This window comes from Seriola dumerili, unplaced genomic scaffold, assembly GCF_002260705.1.
Source record: "Seriola dumerili isolate Sdu_G_001 unplaced genomic scaffold, Sdu_1.0 BDQW01000283.1, whole genome shotgun sequence".
In the NCBI taxonomy this organism is placed as follows: domain Eukaryota; kingdom Metazoa; phylum Chordata; class Actinopteri; order Carangiformes; family Carangidae; genus Seriola; species Seriola dumerili.
This window is the reverse complement of record NW_019174538.1, coordinates 815,706-831,974: the sequence shown is the minus strand read 5'-3', so window position 1 is coordinate 831,974 and position 16,269 is coordinate 815,706. Positions and strand designations below refer to the sequence as shown.

At 40.8% G+C, this 16,269-nt stretch overlaps 1 protein-coding gene across 2 annotated transcripts; it reads left to right on the top strand.

The window, feature by feature from the left end:
- Positions 1-1,637: 1,637 nt before the first annotated feature.
- Positions 1,638-16,189, top strand: LOC111230710 (rho-related GTP-binding protein RhoA-B-like). 2 transcript variants are annotated; one of them, XM_022757532.1, is made up of 5 exons: positions 1,638-1,753; positions 9,565-9,722; positions 11,385-11,505; positions 13,095-13,225; positions 14,148-16,189. In XM_022757532.1, exons 2-5 carry the CDS (start codon positions 9,567-9,569, stop codon positions 14,319-14,321), a joined length of 582 nt encoding a protein of 193 aa, XP_022613253.1. In that variant the 5' UTR covers positions 1,638-1,753; positions 9,565-9,566; the 3' UTR covers positions 14,322-16,189. The 2 variants fall into 2 exon arrangements, with proteins under 2 accessions (XP_022613253.1, XP_022613252.1); XM_022757531.1 differs by having other exon boundaries at positions 9,562-9,722.
- The last annotated feature ends 80 nt before the right edge of the window (positions 16,190-16,269 follow it).

The following is a 16,269-nucleotide window of genomic DNA, read 5'->3' as shown; positions in this document are numbered from 1 at the left end:
CGTATTTGTAGATTGTGCATGCTGACACGTGCTCTTGGTATTTACAGGTGGGATTATAGGACTTTACACGATGAATCAGAGGATCTAGAGAGTCACCTTTTACCCTACACTTTCAATTTTTCTGACATACAATATGTTGCACCAGGGACTGCCACGGTATAATGATATCACACAAAATACCTCATAATTGAGAGTCTGAAATATCCTACTCAAGTCTAAGTTGACCTCAATGTTCAGAAAAGCTGTAAAAGTACCTATTCTGACGACTATAATGACTGGTCACAATAAAAATACCAGTAAAACATCTTTACAGTGACAATTTCAATATAAATACACATTGCCTTCCAACCAGTCCCTCTGCAGTTGACTGAAATAAGTTTAAATTGAACCAAAATCAAATGAAATGTCGTCCTGATCCATTCATAATAGAAAAATAAAAGGTAGGTTGCTCTAATGACTTCTTTAATTCTACTCTCTTTTTATGTGTCCAAAAATAATTCAGTACAATCCACTGTCAAAAACTGAGGACAAGATTTGTCCCACTGATCTTAGAATATACTCACAAAATGACTGAAAGGTGACACAGTTACAGTCACAGACTGTGGTGAGATTGAACTTTCAATCCCAACTTTTAACCAACATGCCTGAGAAATTCTTAAAGTGCTTATGAGATGGAAATATAAACATCTACAGTTCAGTGACAACTGGGCAAACTGCACCTGCTGAGGAAAATATAGTGTTTTATCTTTATTTTAAGATAAAACCTTTTTAGCTTTATTTCACATTCAGCAACGGACTCATACAATCCTGATGTGTTAGGGAACGTCATAGAAAATCATTCCTGCCTATAGCAATCAGGATATATGGTACATCTCTGACTCATCCAAAACACCCTCCAAATGAACATACCATACTTATTTATTTATATTATCTACCTTTAATTTGTATTGCATACTTGAATCCTGTGTATTTTTGTCTTTTACTGTATTTTTAACTCAGATTTGTCCCCTAGTTCTCTTAACGTGGGTAGTTACCTAAACTGACCGCCAGGTGGAGCAGTAGGTACAGACTAATACTTGGACAGTTGACTCTTCAATGACAGAAAGTTACATCTTATGTGTTGTCAAAACTGTAATGTGCTTAATTAACTCTAATTTGGAGAATAATAGCATTGGCTCAAAGCCATCTATTTCTCAGTGGGGATACAACCACAGCATTTATTTTGTACTGGACCGGTATAGTTTCCATTAAATGTTACTTAGCATTTGTTTGCCTAAAAGCTAACATGGGCTGGTACTTGAGATGAAAGTAAACCCTCTACAGTGACTCATTTCAGATCCCAGTTACTAGTTTAAGAAACAATAATTTAGAGCACGTGTAATTATAAACCTGTAGCAGGTCTCAGTCTTAGTGGTAAAGAAACAGAATCCCGCTCAGTCTGAAAATATACGGTGTTTATGGCTCGATATAATTGCACTACTGTTACAGATTTCCATACAGCTGATGAGACAGGAACTCTGCCCACAGTGCTCGTATACGCGTCGTGCCCGCGCAGGTGTGGCTCTCAGGCTCGCACCCGCGTGAACCCTCCCCCTCAGCTACAAACTACAAACCGAGGCTGCGCGCTCACGTGAAGTGATTCATTGTATCAGACTGAGACGAGAGGAAGCAGCGAGCGATTCGACTGGTCGGTAAACCAGCTCTGCCCCGCGAAAACACTGAAAAACCCGACTGCCCGCCACAGAAACTGCAGGTAAACTACTTTCTTGAATACCAAACGATTATAAAGCGCCACTTTTACCATATTCTTCAGTTTAGAAGCGGACATGGTTATTTTATTTAAAGTTATCCGGAGCTTTGAAAGGCCGTGCTAGCAAAGCTAAAAGCTAGCGGGGTTAGCCAACGGTAGCCAAGTTAGCTTTTCCTCACACCGACCTCAATCTCTATTGCCGCTTCCGCACTTGCCGCACAGTTGAGCTGAGGAGGGCTGTTAGCAAACTGTGCTAACTTCAGGAACGTCTGTAAACTGGACCGTAAAGACTAGCTTAAATTAGCGAGCCAGCCGTAGCCAAACAATGAAGCTCTTTTCCTGACTTGCCTCGGCTGACCAGGCGGCTTCCTAACGGCTCGGCGTTACTTCATGAATGGCTGATAATGGTAATTTTCCAAAAACATGCTAAACTCTATATAGATTTAATAAACCACTAGTGTACTTTGCTTTTTTTGAACCCCAACACTCTTTTATTTTCTTTATTTGTCGTTCTGAAGCTTTTAAAACGTGTCAGTGATAATAAGACATAGAGTTTCTACTTGGCGAGGGATTTTAAGTTTAACTCTTTCCTGAAACGAGGTTTTGTCATTAGCTGAAAGTCTTATCTACTGTACGTATCGTATGTGCGGGTCTCGCTCGGTGTTTAGTTTGGATCGGGGCCACCCACCCATTCTTCCACTGCGGACACACTAGCCATCTGTTGCCTCTGTGATGACGCCATCTTTATGGTGACCCACCCAGTGGCTCGCTGGTTTAAAAACAATGTTTGACTGAACACTGGGAGCTCTCTCAGGCGAGACACACAACTTCTTCTGTGTGTTGCCTACGACGCCCAGTATACCACACCAAGCTTCAGTCGGTTTTCTAGCCAGTCATAGGAGTGTAAGATATTCGACCACATAGGGCTTGGTGATCTATCATCGCTGCTATTAATGATATGACACAATTATGTGTGTCAGAGTTTGTGTTTTCATACATTAGTAAATCAAAGCTAAGACATGTGATATGGTCCTGGGGAAAAATAGCAGTAATGTACATGATTTTCAAGCTGTTTGCTCTTTTTTTTGCTCTGTGTGGTGTAAGGAAAATTTTACTGAGCAACACTACTCTCAAGCTACACATTGATAAGTAATATTCATGTAATTTTTACGGTATTTACTCCCCTTATTTGTGATCAAATTTTTATAATTATTTTGCCCCCAGCGCTGGAGGTTGCAAAAAGAAACATCAGCATCTATAACATTAGACATGGGTCCTATAACATAATGTACTAACATGCTGCTCTTATTTATCCATGTACATAATGGCATTCAGCAGCTGCCTGACAAAGGGTTTTTATACCCCTCCAATACTAGAGCCTTGATACATGATGCATGGATACATTATATTTCAGATTTGATATTTTTAGACATGGGCCCAGTGAAACTCTTTTTATAATTAATTCAGCTTATTTTATGATATTTGCCAATGTAGAAAAGCCTATAGAATAGCATTTGTACTGTAACTCAGGCAGGTCTTATTGGAGGTTTTACACAATGTCACTCTTGAAGCTATTAACTAACACCATATCCTCCATTATAATGGAGAAAGATGACATTGATTGGCTGATAGAAACCCAATTTCATTTAATTGATGGATTTAGTCAAACATCTCCCAATGATCACAGGCTTATTCCCAACGCATATATATGTCAGTCAATGTGAGGAAGGCAAGCTTATGGCTGACCAGAATTTGACTGGTTGGTGGTAATTATCTATTAGTAATTTTCTTAGTTTCAATGGTGCACCTATTTAAACAATTTAAGTATTTTTTACTTTTTGATTATAAGGATCAAAGTCTCAACACATAATATTATTAAATCATACTTCAATCATTCTTTCATTTGGCTTCGAATTTCATTCTTTTTACACACATATATGTATATATATATATATTAATTAAACATACTTAAATATACTTTATTTATCCCCCAGGGGAAATGAATGTGTCCAGTAACTCATTAGTAATAATAATGATAATGACAATAGTTAATAATAATTATATTATAATAAAATTCAAGTAAAAGCACAAACATGATGATAGCAATGTGTGAAAATGGGACCGAAACACATTTTCAGCCACACAAAACCTGAATCCTTAAACCTTAAAAGAAAAACTAAACGGTCCAAAAACATCTGTCCCATCAGTCCAAACATTAATTCAATAGGTGCGATATCCAGTCAGTAATAAATGGTAAATAAGAATAATAGCTCAGTAGAGTAACCAGTTCTGAAGACCCCAGCCTTTCACAGTATAAATCATATTTAAAATTTGACATTAATCATTATATTTGTGATTTGAATAGCTTTTATGGTGGTCAGAAGATTCAGTGCTTCAGTTCAGCAGAATGATAATCTGGTTGATTTAGTAATTCAAGATCCCCAATGTTGTATCTGCTGTCTACAATGTGTAGGTGACACAGACTGTTGCATTTATCCAACAGCCAACAGGGAGCACATATCACTAACCAGTCTTCACTGAATAGATATTTTGACAGTGTATTTTATCATAATGTTTGTGCTGCATGCTGTGGTAAAGAGCAATTATTTTTCTGCTCCTTTGACACCGCCCAGAAAAATGCACGTCCGGTGGCAGAAGAAAAGCACATGCCAAGTTTCTGTCTGAAACTGAAATATTCACCAGCCGACAGTCAGTTAACCACCATTAAGATGGGTGTGATTTTTTTTTTCCAGCCTGCAGACTGCGTGGGGTTTTTCTAAACACACACAGGCCTTAGATAGAACCGTGTGGGGTTTTCTAAAGGACAGACCTGTGAATCATAAAGCGCACACTAATCATTTTTAATAATGCAGTTAAAGCTGTGTAATATGACCAGATGATGTAGAATGAATAGTGTTTAGTTGATCGCATGTGTCTGGACAGGAGTGGGTTTGACTGACATGCCTGCTGTCAAACATATTGTCTGTTTGAGTTTGATAGGATGACAGTTTAAATGGTTTATCATGCTGGTTACTCCACCCCAAAGAGAGCTGCACGATATGCAAAAAAAAAAATCATATTGAGATCTTTTTTGGAGGATATTGTGATTTCAGTTGGAATGGTCGTTTTCACTGAAATGAAATATAAATGACGATGATGTGATTTTTGTTGGTCTTGCACCAAACAAACACGTTCCTTTACATTTGGAGAATATGATTTGTAGGTCGAGGCATCTCTGTAGCACCGCAACACTGACGGTGCTAACAATGACACACTTTACCTTTTTTATTATTTAAAAAAAATGCAGCTCCTGTGATTTGGATATTGCATTAGGTCATATTGAGATTGTATTTTGATTAATTGTTCAGATTTAATCCCAAAGGTGGAGACTCAGTTGAAGGACAAAACCTACAAAGAATTGTTTTTAAAACAAAATGTGTGCCTTATTTAATTAACTAGTTTGAAGAGCTGCTCAAATTAAGAGCCTCAGTTTTTATCCAAAGGAGCATAGTCAGTGAGTCCAGTGTGTGTTTGTGTGCCATAAATCAATCATCCCTATTGCAAAAATCAGTCAGATAAGAAGGTCTCCCCCTGCTGCCAGCACCCTTATATTATATATACTTGACGGCAGGACTGTGGCGTGTTGCTCTCTGGTTATCTCCGTCACTTTATCTTTATCTGTCTTTTTTTGAATTTCATCTCACGGTTTCTTGTTTGCTAACATGCAGACGAGGGCGTCGGTTTGCACATGTAGCCTCGTCCTTAATATTTAGCACAGTGGTTCCCAACCTGCTCCAACTCATGGCCCATTTGAAAATCTTAAAAAATGTTGGCGACCCACATCCGACCACATAACAATGCAAAGGCCACATAAAGCATTTTCATTTTAAACACTTTATTTTAATTAACGATCAAATATTTGGGATTGCACTGAAAGCAGATGAAGATCAATTTTTCTTTTTTGTTTGAAGGGAGAGATCACTTGTTGATTCTCCATCTGTCTTTTTTTCTTTCTAGCTCTTTCTGTTGCTAACCAGCTATCCATGTTGATACTCCAGTTTTAGCCATAGATGTGATCTTTTAGTGCGTAAACACACTGAGATAGCAAACAAAGTTCCTACCAATGGCTTATCACAGTGACAGGAGTTTTTCAACATTTTTAATGTTTTTTAAAGATCAACGTGTAAAAACTTTATATTTTTGATTTATTTTTTTATATTTGATTATATATAGCACATCACACATCAACTGAATTTGTTGTTACTATGGCCACCAACATAAACCAGCCTTTTTTTTCCTCATTGGTGTATGGTAACATTTCAACTCATGTGTCCGAGAAGAAGACAGTTATGTGGTTGTCCTCAGGCTGTAATTGTTGTTGCATTGCTTTCATCACTTCATACACGCACCACTTCAGATGCTTTATAACCCTGTCCAATTTTAGTGTGACTATGAGATCTGACTGGCTGTTTGCCAAAGCGTCCGGCAGATATGACTAACATATTGGCAACAGCTCAAGACGACGATGATAATGTGTGTGGTTGGTGCCGTGTAGATGCAGCTCATGGTTTCTGATTATCACCCATATTTAGTTATATATTTTGACTCCGAGCCAGTTTCATCCATGTTTTTGTTTTATCTTCCACTCACACTTTGCTTAAGAGCGGCTTCGAGAGGCTCGAAGCTCGCAGGCGTGTTCAGCTCCTCATTTACATACTGTTTAATGTAGTTCATTGTTGTAGTGGAGCATCCGCTGGCTTAGTTTACTTAGTCCAAAGTTATGGACCTGCTACCTGTTGACCACTTGGCTAATTATTACCTTACCGCTATTACATCTGCATCAGAGTATGTGCTGTTACACCCCCTCCCGTTTTTTGTCCCCCAACATGCGTTCAGACATAACATTCTTCACTGCTAATGGAGATTTTCCTGTTGTTGTCCCTCTTGTGTTATATCTTGATTTTTGCCCCTGGTCAGTGTTTTCCTGTATCTTTTTTAACATAGAAATTTACTCTGCTGCTGACCCTACCTCCACACGACTGTTTTATGGCGTAGACACCCACGGTCGCTCCTGATTGGCTCTCATCAGCCTCAACTACCAGCGGTGAATACAACATGATAATGGATTACAACCATGTTGTCTTTGCTAGCAGCTGTTGATTAGGTTCAATTCTGTATTTTAACACTGCAGCTGTCTTTGCTGTTCCTCCTTCAGAGGATTTTTTGCTACTAATCAACTGCAGAGTAGATAATCTATTTCCTGTTTACACTGGCTCGCACATGCTCAGTGTACATATGCGTTTTCAGCTGTGATAGTCTGGGTGTCGGTCGTTTCAGTTTGAAAACGCTGTTTTAAAATGTAAATGGAGTCATGTGGACGTAACCTGAAATTGAAACCTAGAAGCTGTTTTCTTTTACTACCAGTCTGAATGTTCTTGTTGGCTGTTAAGCAGCTCTAAAGGAACAATTAGTAGCTCTAATGATTTACAGGCACCTAGGTGCCATTTGTTGAAATGTGGGGACATTGTTATTGCCTTTAAACCCACCGGTCAAACACTGCAAGCACTGACCATACACTCACCTCCGGGCTAAAGCTGCCCCCATTTCTGTCTTTTCCTTTTTTTTCCTGGAGTCACAGAGGCAATGGTTTAATCTTTTTTGACACTGCTGTCCTACTTACAGTATTCATCTAACATTTATAGGATGCTCGCAGCACTGTGGTGCATTTCAGGGTCACAAACCAATGGGACCCAGGGCAATAAAAGGCCAAACTCGAAAGACAATTTTATTAGGGAGCAGTAACTGACAAGAATTGTGAACGTACTTTTTGTCTGTGTTTCAATCAGCTCATTGAGTTGTCACACTTTAACATGTGAATGCAACCAGTGTGCCACAGCAGGTGTCTTGTTTGGGAACATTAGTTTGGGGGGGGGGGCAGCAAGTGTGTTGTTTAGAAAAAGGCTTTTGATCAGGAGTGGACTGCAGTCACAGTCGGAAGCTGGAGGAAATATAGACAGCACAGTTTAAAGGAGCTGAAACAGCCACACACACAAACACTCTAAAAATCTTACAAGAAAAAAACTGAAGAGGAAGGAAGTCGGACTGGTTTGGACCAGAAACGGTCTTCTTATGCGAGGCCTGTGCAAGATATTAAAAAAATGAGCAGAGTCATTGTTTTTTACAATATGCCACAAATCAATTGTTTCATAGTTGAATGAAAACCAATGGTATGTCTGATCAAAGCCAAAGTGACAGGAAATTGAACCTGTAACCTCGGCCGTGGCGTTGGCTTCAGACTGCTGCAGATCAAAACTGAGAGAACAGGAGAGGTGTGAGGAGTCTGCTCTCCACCACACCCCCAGCTGACTCACTGTGATGGAGATTGCAGGGTAGAGAAATGTGACTGACACTGCACAGTGCTGCAGGAGGAAATAACCATTCAGGGATATGATTTATTCCCTCCTCTGTGTGTGAGCGCATGTTGTCCTTGTCAGGATAGTAAGTACATGGCACATGTACCGTGTTAGCGCGGTGGTGCCGTCATGGCAGATGACGTGTGTTTGATGTGAACTCGGCGAATAAAGTGATTGTGTCTGCGTTTTCAACACCCAACAACAGGAGCTTTCTGGACTCAGTTCCTGTTCATGTATAAAGGGAAATTGCTGTTTTCCTGTTTTGTGTTTTGATCAGACTGTCGTTGGTAAAATGTAAAGTACATGAAGTCAGTCCAGTTCAATAGAAAATCCACAACATTTTCACGTATTTCCTGTTTGTGGCTTTCTGGTGAGTGTCATTTCCCAATATGGAGAGATCCAGCTGTTGGTACACTACATGTCACTCATTTGCCCCAACTTCCCTTAACTCAATTTGGCAAGCTCGTTCTCTCACACCCACACTGTCTGTTGGTCTGTTACTGTCATGAATTACTGGAACAAAGGCGAAATTGTACTTCCTGGTAGCTCACATGTTGTGCTGTGACATGACTATTCTTATATGTTGAAGCCTGTGTGAGGACGGGACAGGAACCTACAGTACAGGGACATACACAGATCTTTGAACACTTAACACTGCACCCACATCTTAACTTGACATTGTTATATACAAACACACACAGATTAAGATCAGGGATTAGTAGCTTTAACAGTAAGGTTACCTACCTACAGATCATACTTCCAGACGTAAAGGAACATGTTTGTTTGCAACAACGATCCTTTCAACTGAAATTGCAATATCTGCCAAAATAATTGCAAAACGACTTATTTTAATGATGTTCTGCAGGATTTTCTTGTGATTTGAGCCCAAGTACAAAGTGTTCCCTGTAGCCTCAAGGTTTCAAACCTTCCTCATTTCAACAAAAACCTTTAACCACAAACACGACCATCATTTCGACCTTGGAAATTTTTGTTCCATTCATCCTCTCACAAACCCCCTGCCCCCCCCCCAAACCTCAGATAGAGAGCTGCTGCTTTCCAGCTGTGCGGTTAAATGTGTCATAGTGTTGCATGGTGCACCTGCACCTGCATCACTACACATTGATGCTGTCATGCAACAAATGGCACCCGTTACTTTCATGTTTTGTTTTTTTATGTCTCCGTGGTAACAACCGTGGCCAGAGGCATCATGTTGTTGGGTTGTCTGTCTGTGAACATGTTATCTCAGCCACGCCTTCAGATAGGCCGATGAGTCATTAAGTTGACTGTTCATTTATTTTTATTTGTGCACAGGATGGTTTATTTTATCTGTCAAACGCTGTAGTTTCTCTTCTGATTCTGCTTTATTCTAACTGTTGCCTCCTCCACCGTGTCCTCCAGCAGGGATGGCAGCCATCCGTAAGAAGTTGGTGATAGTGGGGGATGGAGCTTGTGGGAAGACCTGCCTCCTGATCGTCTTCAGCAAGGACCAGTTCCCCGAGGTCTACGTCCCCACCGTGTTCGAGAACTATGTCGCCGACATAGAGGTGGACGGCAAACAGGTGAGACAGCTGCAGCGATTCTGTCACTACTATCGGTCTGTCTCATCTAATGTGTCAGAGTGGAGCCTCAGGGTAGATGTATTTGTTAAGTGACTGTTTCTAAGCAGAATACTACAAATGATTAAGATCCTCAGAGAATTTGCACCTTTCTCTGACACCATTGAGCTGTACTCGTGTTTCCGAAGCGTCACGACGGGTCGCTGCTTCATTTAGTTTCAGAAGTGGTTTTTGTCCTGGTATCGGGGCTCATTCTGTTCCCTCGGTGCTTAATCATGCTCAACGCTTTAATTCTACCTTCTGGGCCAAGTGAGTGTTGATAAAACTGTACTGCTCCATTTCCACATCCTCCCTCACACTGCAGCAGTCATCGGTTTCTTTCTTCTTCTTCTTTTTTTTTAGAGATTGCTTTGGTTGAGCTTAGTCACAGGCCTTCAAATTAATTTTAAAAGAAATCAGCACATTACAGGGTCTGGATTGTTCGTGACTCTTGTAAAAATCTGCAGTAACCCAGAAGTGAGAAGGATATTAATTTTAACTCCTTGTGACTCTCAGGTTGGGGATGTTCTGTAAGTGTGTCGCACCCAGCCCGACTCATCAGTCACCAACCCGCTCACCCTGACCTCATTTTGGGTTAATGGGATTGTGGGACGTGGAGTCTTTATTGGCTCATTGATTTCTGACCCTCTGTGCTGCTGGGGACGACTCGGGCTACTTCTCCTCGAGTGTCACACTTTTCCAAACGTCTCGATCTGGTTTCCTTTCCCCGTTTGTCCCTGCAGTCTGCTCAGAGAGGTCGCTCACGCTTTACACCGTCACGTGCCACCAATAAGAATTATTTAGTTCAGATTATTTAGTAGGAATGAACAAAGATTAAACATCGGTATATTTAAATTATATTATACTGCCACGAATCTTAATTTAAGTGAAGCCACAAAACGGGTTAAAATTTAAGCAAAATACATTTTCATATTTATGTTCATGTTCCGAATGACTTAAAAGCTGTATAAGTGCAAATGACCCAGAAATTGCTTTAACAAATTGGTAATGAATTTAAAATGAGGTTAACAGTCCGAATCATGGACCAAACCATCTGATGACGTCAGCTCTGCTATTTATGAATGAGGGGACTAAATCAAGATTTTCCAGATAAAAAACAGCCAAAGTCTAAATCCAGAGATTCAGCTTCAACTTCACAGCTTAGATTTTAATTGTACCTTAATTCAGTTACATTTAAATGTGAATAATTAAACAAAATCTTATATTTCGATCATTAAACAGGACTGCAACATTTAAGATTATATTCACCCTGAAGTTTATCATGTTTAATTCATTGCTTTCCACTTTATGGTCAGAACTCTTTTGCCGTTAGGACGCACTTGTTTGTTTTTGTGGCATAAGAAAATAAATCTGTCGTTTTTATAGTTCCTGTTCAGGACGAGTCTCACTGCAGATCTTTGTTGATTATCTCGATTATTCTCTGGCGTCACTGTGAAAGTCGTGTTGAGGATTGGACAAGGTTTATTAACTTCTCTACCTCCTGTTTTTTTCTTCCACTTCTTTCTCCTTCCTCTTTTCTCCACACTCCTTTGTCCATCTCCCTCTTTACTGTGTGTGTGTGTGTGTGTGTGTGTGTGTGTGTGTGTGTGTGTGTGTGTGTGTCAGGTGGAGTTGGCTCTCTGGGACACAGCTGGTCAGGAGGACTATGACAGGCTGAGACCTCTGTCCTATCCAGACACTGACGTCATCCTCATGTGCTTCTCCATAGACAGCCCTGACAGCTTGGGTGAGTGCACGCACACACACACACACACACACACACACACACACAGGTCAATGACATATAAGGCCAGTTTTAAAATACACAATAGAAGAATATTTATTACAATAGTTCAAATATAAGGAATGTTCTTCACATAAATTCAAATGAAAATTTTAAATGAAGTCATTCACTTAATGACACTGATATTTTATTTTGAATTTAAAATAGTTATTGCTATTATTGATCGCACCACATGAGATGTTGACACACTAAATGACAGAAAAATAAATGTTTTAGAAAAGTTAAAGTGAGAACATATATGAGAGTTACTATATATATATATATATATATATATATATATGTATGTGGAATCTTTTCGTGAATTTAAACCTTTTTTTTTTTTTTTTTTTACTGAAAAAAATGTACCCATATACACAGACACACGCCTGTATCCGTTCACGCACATCTCCCCCTTCCAATACACTCCCTCCATCTTTCCGTTTTCACAACAGGTTATTTGCAGCCCGTCTGTTCATCCTGTTGTGACCACTCGTAGGGGAACTGCTTACATTAGCTTCCACACATCAACACACCGACACAAATCACTTGTGATGCAGTGGCATGCGGCCACGCTGTAAAACTGGAACACGTCCTCTCCTAATGATGATGAACAGCACTTCTCTGATCATATGGAAATGGCTTTTCATAAAACGAGGCGATAAAAGCTGCAGATGATTGAAGCGCCACACGTTAATTAAACAGAATGAAATGAGAGGAAGTTACAGCTGTAATAAAACAAAGGCTCATTGTTCAGAGTCGTGTTACATGACCAGTGTTCAGACTTTACGTTTCTGTTTAAAGCGGCAGATTTTAACTCTGGATCCTTGGAGCCGAGGCTGGAGGCTGTGGTTTAGTTCTATTCTTTAGAAGCAGAATTATCTCTGCAGCGACTCGCGTTTTAAATTAAATTACGTGGTAAATGTTAGACTAATCACATTTCTGGCTTCCTCTGATTTAACTGTTAACTCATTTAAAGATAAGCGTTTCTGCTGTGCCATCAAACTGCTTTTATTCAAATGTTCCATTGTTAGTCACTGAGTTTTTTTCAGTTGTGGCAAAAGGAACTTTTATCAGCATTTCATTTTATGAATATTTACTTACTTATTAGCATTTTCCGTTTTTCTTGCTCCACGCCGGCGACAGTCAGAGCAGCCATATTGTTTTCAGGGTGTCCAATCGTCCGTCTCATTCTCGTGGACACGATACCTCGGTAACGCGTTGAGGGAACTTCTTCAAATTTGACACAAACATTCACCAGGATTCAAGGATGAACTGATTAGATTTTGGTGTTTTTAGGTCAAAAGTCGTGGTCAGTGTGACCTCACAAAAGACAATTTTGACCTTATTTTTATTTTTTCTTCAGACGTCGCAGAGCAGAATGAGGCCTAATGCAGAAACAGTGGAAAATATGCAAATACTGTTAAATACAGTCGTGTCACTTTTTCCTTCATTCAGCCGCCGTCGTCTCCTGTTAGAAAGTTTATCCATCAGCTGGAAAAATGTAAATACAGTAGAGATTCATCACTTCATCACATGCGTTCTTTCTTCCACAGAAAATATTCCAGAGAAGTGGACTCCAGAAGTCAAACACTTCTGTCCCAACGTTCCCATCATCCTTGTAGGAAACAAGAAAGACCTGCGTAACGACGAGCACACGCGCCGAGAGCTGGCCAAGATGAAGCAGGTACCTCCATCCTTCTTTTAGACACGTCTCTGAATTTATCAGAGCTCTGTCACCTTTCTGAGTTTTCTGCTGTTGGAGTTCATGTCGTCACCGATCACGTTCAGAGGGGTTTACGTTTCTAGTACTTCAAATAATGGATCCTAGACATCTGAAAACCTTTTTCAATGTGAAATCCCTCTAGAAATTAAGAATATACATTTTGGTTATTTACCTCAAGACTAAAAGAGATTAATATTTAAAGAACATCCTGTTGGAGGCTGGTAAAAAGAATCTCACCAGGAAATGATTTTCACAGTGAAACAGAACTTTAAATGTGTGGATGGAGATTATAATGGAGATAAAAGCATTTGTTAATTACAAATTAGAACAATTTACTACATATTGGAAAAAATGGATTAAGTATGCAACGCCCTGGAGGCCTGATTTTATTTTCTCAAATCAATAATTTTGTCAGAGAGAAAAGACCCCGCTCTTCCTGTTCATGGTTCTTTTTCATTGTCTCTTCTAGAAACTTACTTTAAAATAAACTTTAAGAAGTTTTCTGAGACCCGACACAAACTCGAGTAAATGTCACTCAGTGTGAAATCTGAGACACAGTTTGGAACAGTGTAAATATTGAGATTGTTTAATATGAATAAAAAAAACCTCTCAGACCAACGTTTATCAAGACGAAACAGACAAAGGTGTAATTCTCTTTCTAATGCAGGAAGTGTGCCCTCACAGTTTCACCTTGTATGAAGGTCATTAAGACAGAAACACTTTCCCTCTGCTCCGTGTCTCAGTGACTGAAGCTCTGAGCAGTTGTTACATGAGGAAAGGTCTCAGTGTTTTCACTTTATTAGCTTGTGTTTTAAAGACTTGTGAATGTTGAGGTCAGTGAACGTTCCCAAACCAAACTCTCGCTTTTCTCCTCGTCCAATAGGAGCCGGTGAAGTCAGAGGAGGGGCGGGACATGGCCGGACGAATCGCAGCGTTCGGTTACATGGAGTGCTCCGCTAAGACCAAGGACGGCGTGCGGGAGGTGTTCGAGATGGCCACCAGGGCGGCGCTGCAGGCCCGCCGCGGAAAGAAGAGCAATAAATGTGTACTGCTGTAAAATGGCCGACATATTTGGACTGTTTTCACCCTGGGCTACTGTACACGGGGCAGGGACTCGGGAGGGACTGAGGGGTTACTAGACGGGAGAGGGAGGGGGGGAGGGGAGGAAAAGCAGTAAACTACTACCGCTGTAAAATGGCTGTTTGTTGGACTGAATTTACCCTGGGACTTGGGTTTGGGAAGCTTTGATTGACAGGGGTGGGTGGGTGGATGGAGGGGCGGGGGACGAGGAGGAGCAGGAAACGACGGCCGCTGTTTTAAACCATTGGGCTCTTTTACCTGTGGGACGTTAACACCAGCCTTCAAGTGTCACACGCCACTTACACTGATGAAGACCAGGAGATCCCGATCCTCTCTCTGAGTCTAGCTGATGGTTAAACTGATGGAGCTGCTGCTGAATTATGGGAAGCCTCGCCAGGTGTTTGTGGTGGAGCTGGACAGGTGAAGGGATGTGGGTGTGACCATGATGAGACCGTAAACACCAAACCAGGACTAAGCTGTTTCCTACATTCAGCTGACAGCGTATATTCTGTAGTTACCTGGACAGGTTATTTCAACTAAAGGAGACAAATCAGCTGTAAACTCCGTGAATCAAGCGCTCCTCAAACCGCTGCTTTCAACGCATTTGGTTTTAAAGTTCAAGTCAAGAACCAGAAAATAATTTTCTCTTGCAAAATGAGACGTTTAGACGGTTGTTGTCGTCATCGAACACGTGGTCATGTGCCGTCAGGTGCTGCGTGTTGCATTATCAGAGAGGCGTGGAGTTAACAGCCTCACATGTTCAGCTCAGTGCCGCTCAGTCTCACGGTGGCTAATCCTGTGCTAACAGACAAACACACTGAGATCATCTGTTTCAGTCACCCAGCAGCAAATCCTGTTATTAGTGGATAAACAGGTTGAACAGCTCTGGGTTTAAGTTAAAGTTAGTGGTGTGTGATCCTCTGATCTTTAAATATTAGACATCTTTCCACTGCAGTGCTGTCGAGAGCGGCGGAGTAAAGTGACCCCTCCCTCTGTCAGGGCGACACATTACATCTTTCCTGTATTTGATTCGTCAGCTCTCACCTGAAGCTTCTGTAACATTAAACACAGTCTAAATCAGTGGAAGTGGCAGGTGAACATGGTCCCACTCTGACACAGGTAACTTCCTGTCCACGCCTCGGCCCTCCACCCCTTCCTGTTCCACATAGCTGACTGCTGGTGCTCATCTTCCCCTGGTTTCAGACCAGGACAAAGAACAAGGAGAGGAGAGTATTGTTTACATGCACACCACTGATCTCCTTATTTGGGATGAACGACTATTCATTTTTTTTTTGTGTGTGTGTAGACGTATAAAAATCAAATGTACCAAAACCAGAATTAGTTGACGTCTGAGGGAGATAAAAAGGTGCCTGTGATGAACCATGTCGTCCATCATTTCCATGTCTGCCTTTCACTGGTTTCACTGTTGCCGTCTGACATCTGCTCCAACAGGTAAAGACAAACATGACCTTTTTACCCAGAAGACTGTGCATGGAAATGCCAGAATAGTCAGGTTGGGCAGTGGGATAGATTTGGAGTAAAGCATGCAGGTAATCTACGTCACTAACGAGCGGAGCGACGATTAACCACCTGCCGTGTGTTTGGGGGATTTTGTAAAGGTCTTTTATTTTTAGAAACGTGACGGTGGCCGTTCATGTTTGGGATTGATGAGGCGCCGACCTTCCCTGACTTCTCTGTGTGTTTTAAAGCCAGACTGAGGCTCTCGACAGTGTTGTACCCTCCTGTTCTTCTTCCTGGCCTACAGGGAGGAGCCTGTTCCAGAAACCTAGTTTGTGTTGTTGTTTTTATACTTTAATTTCCTGCTTCAAAAAAAAAAAAAAAAAGTCATAAATATGTTGTCTATCAGTATTTAAAAATAGGAGGTGGAAGACTGGGGGACTGCTTACATGTTGTCGCTTTAGTTT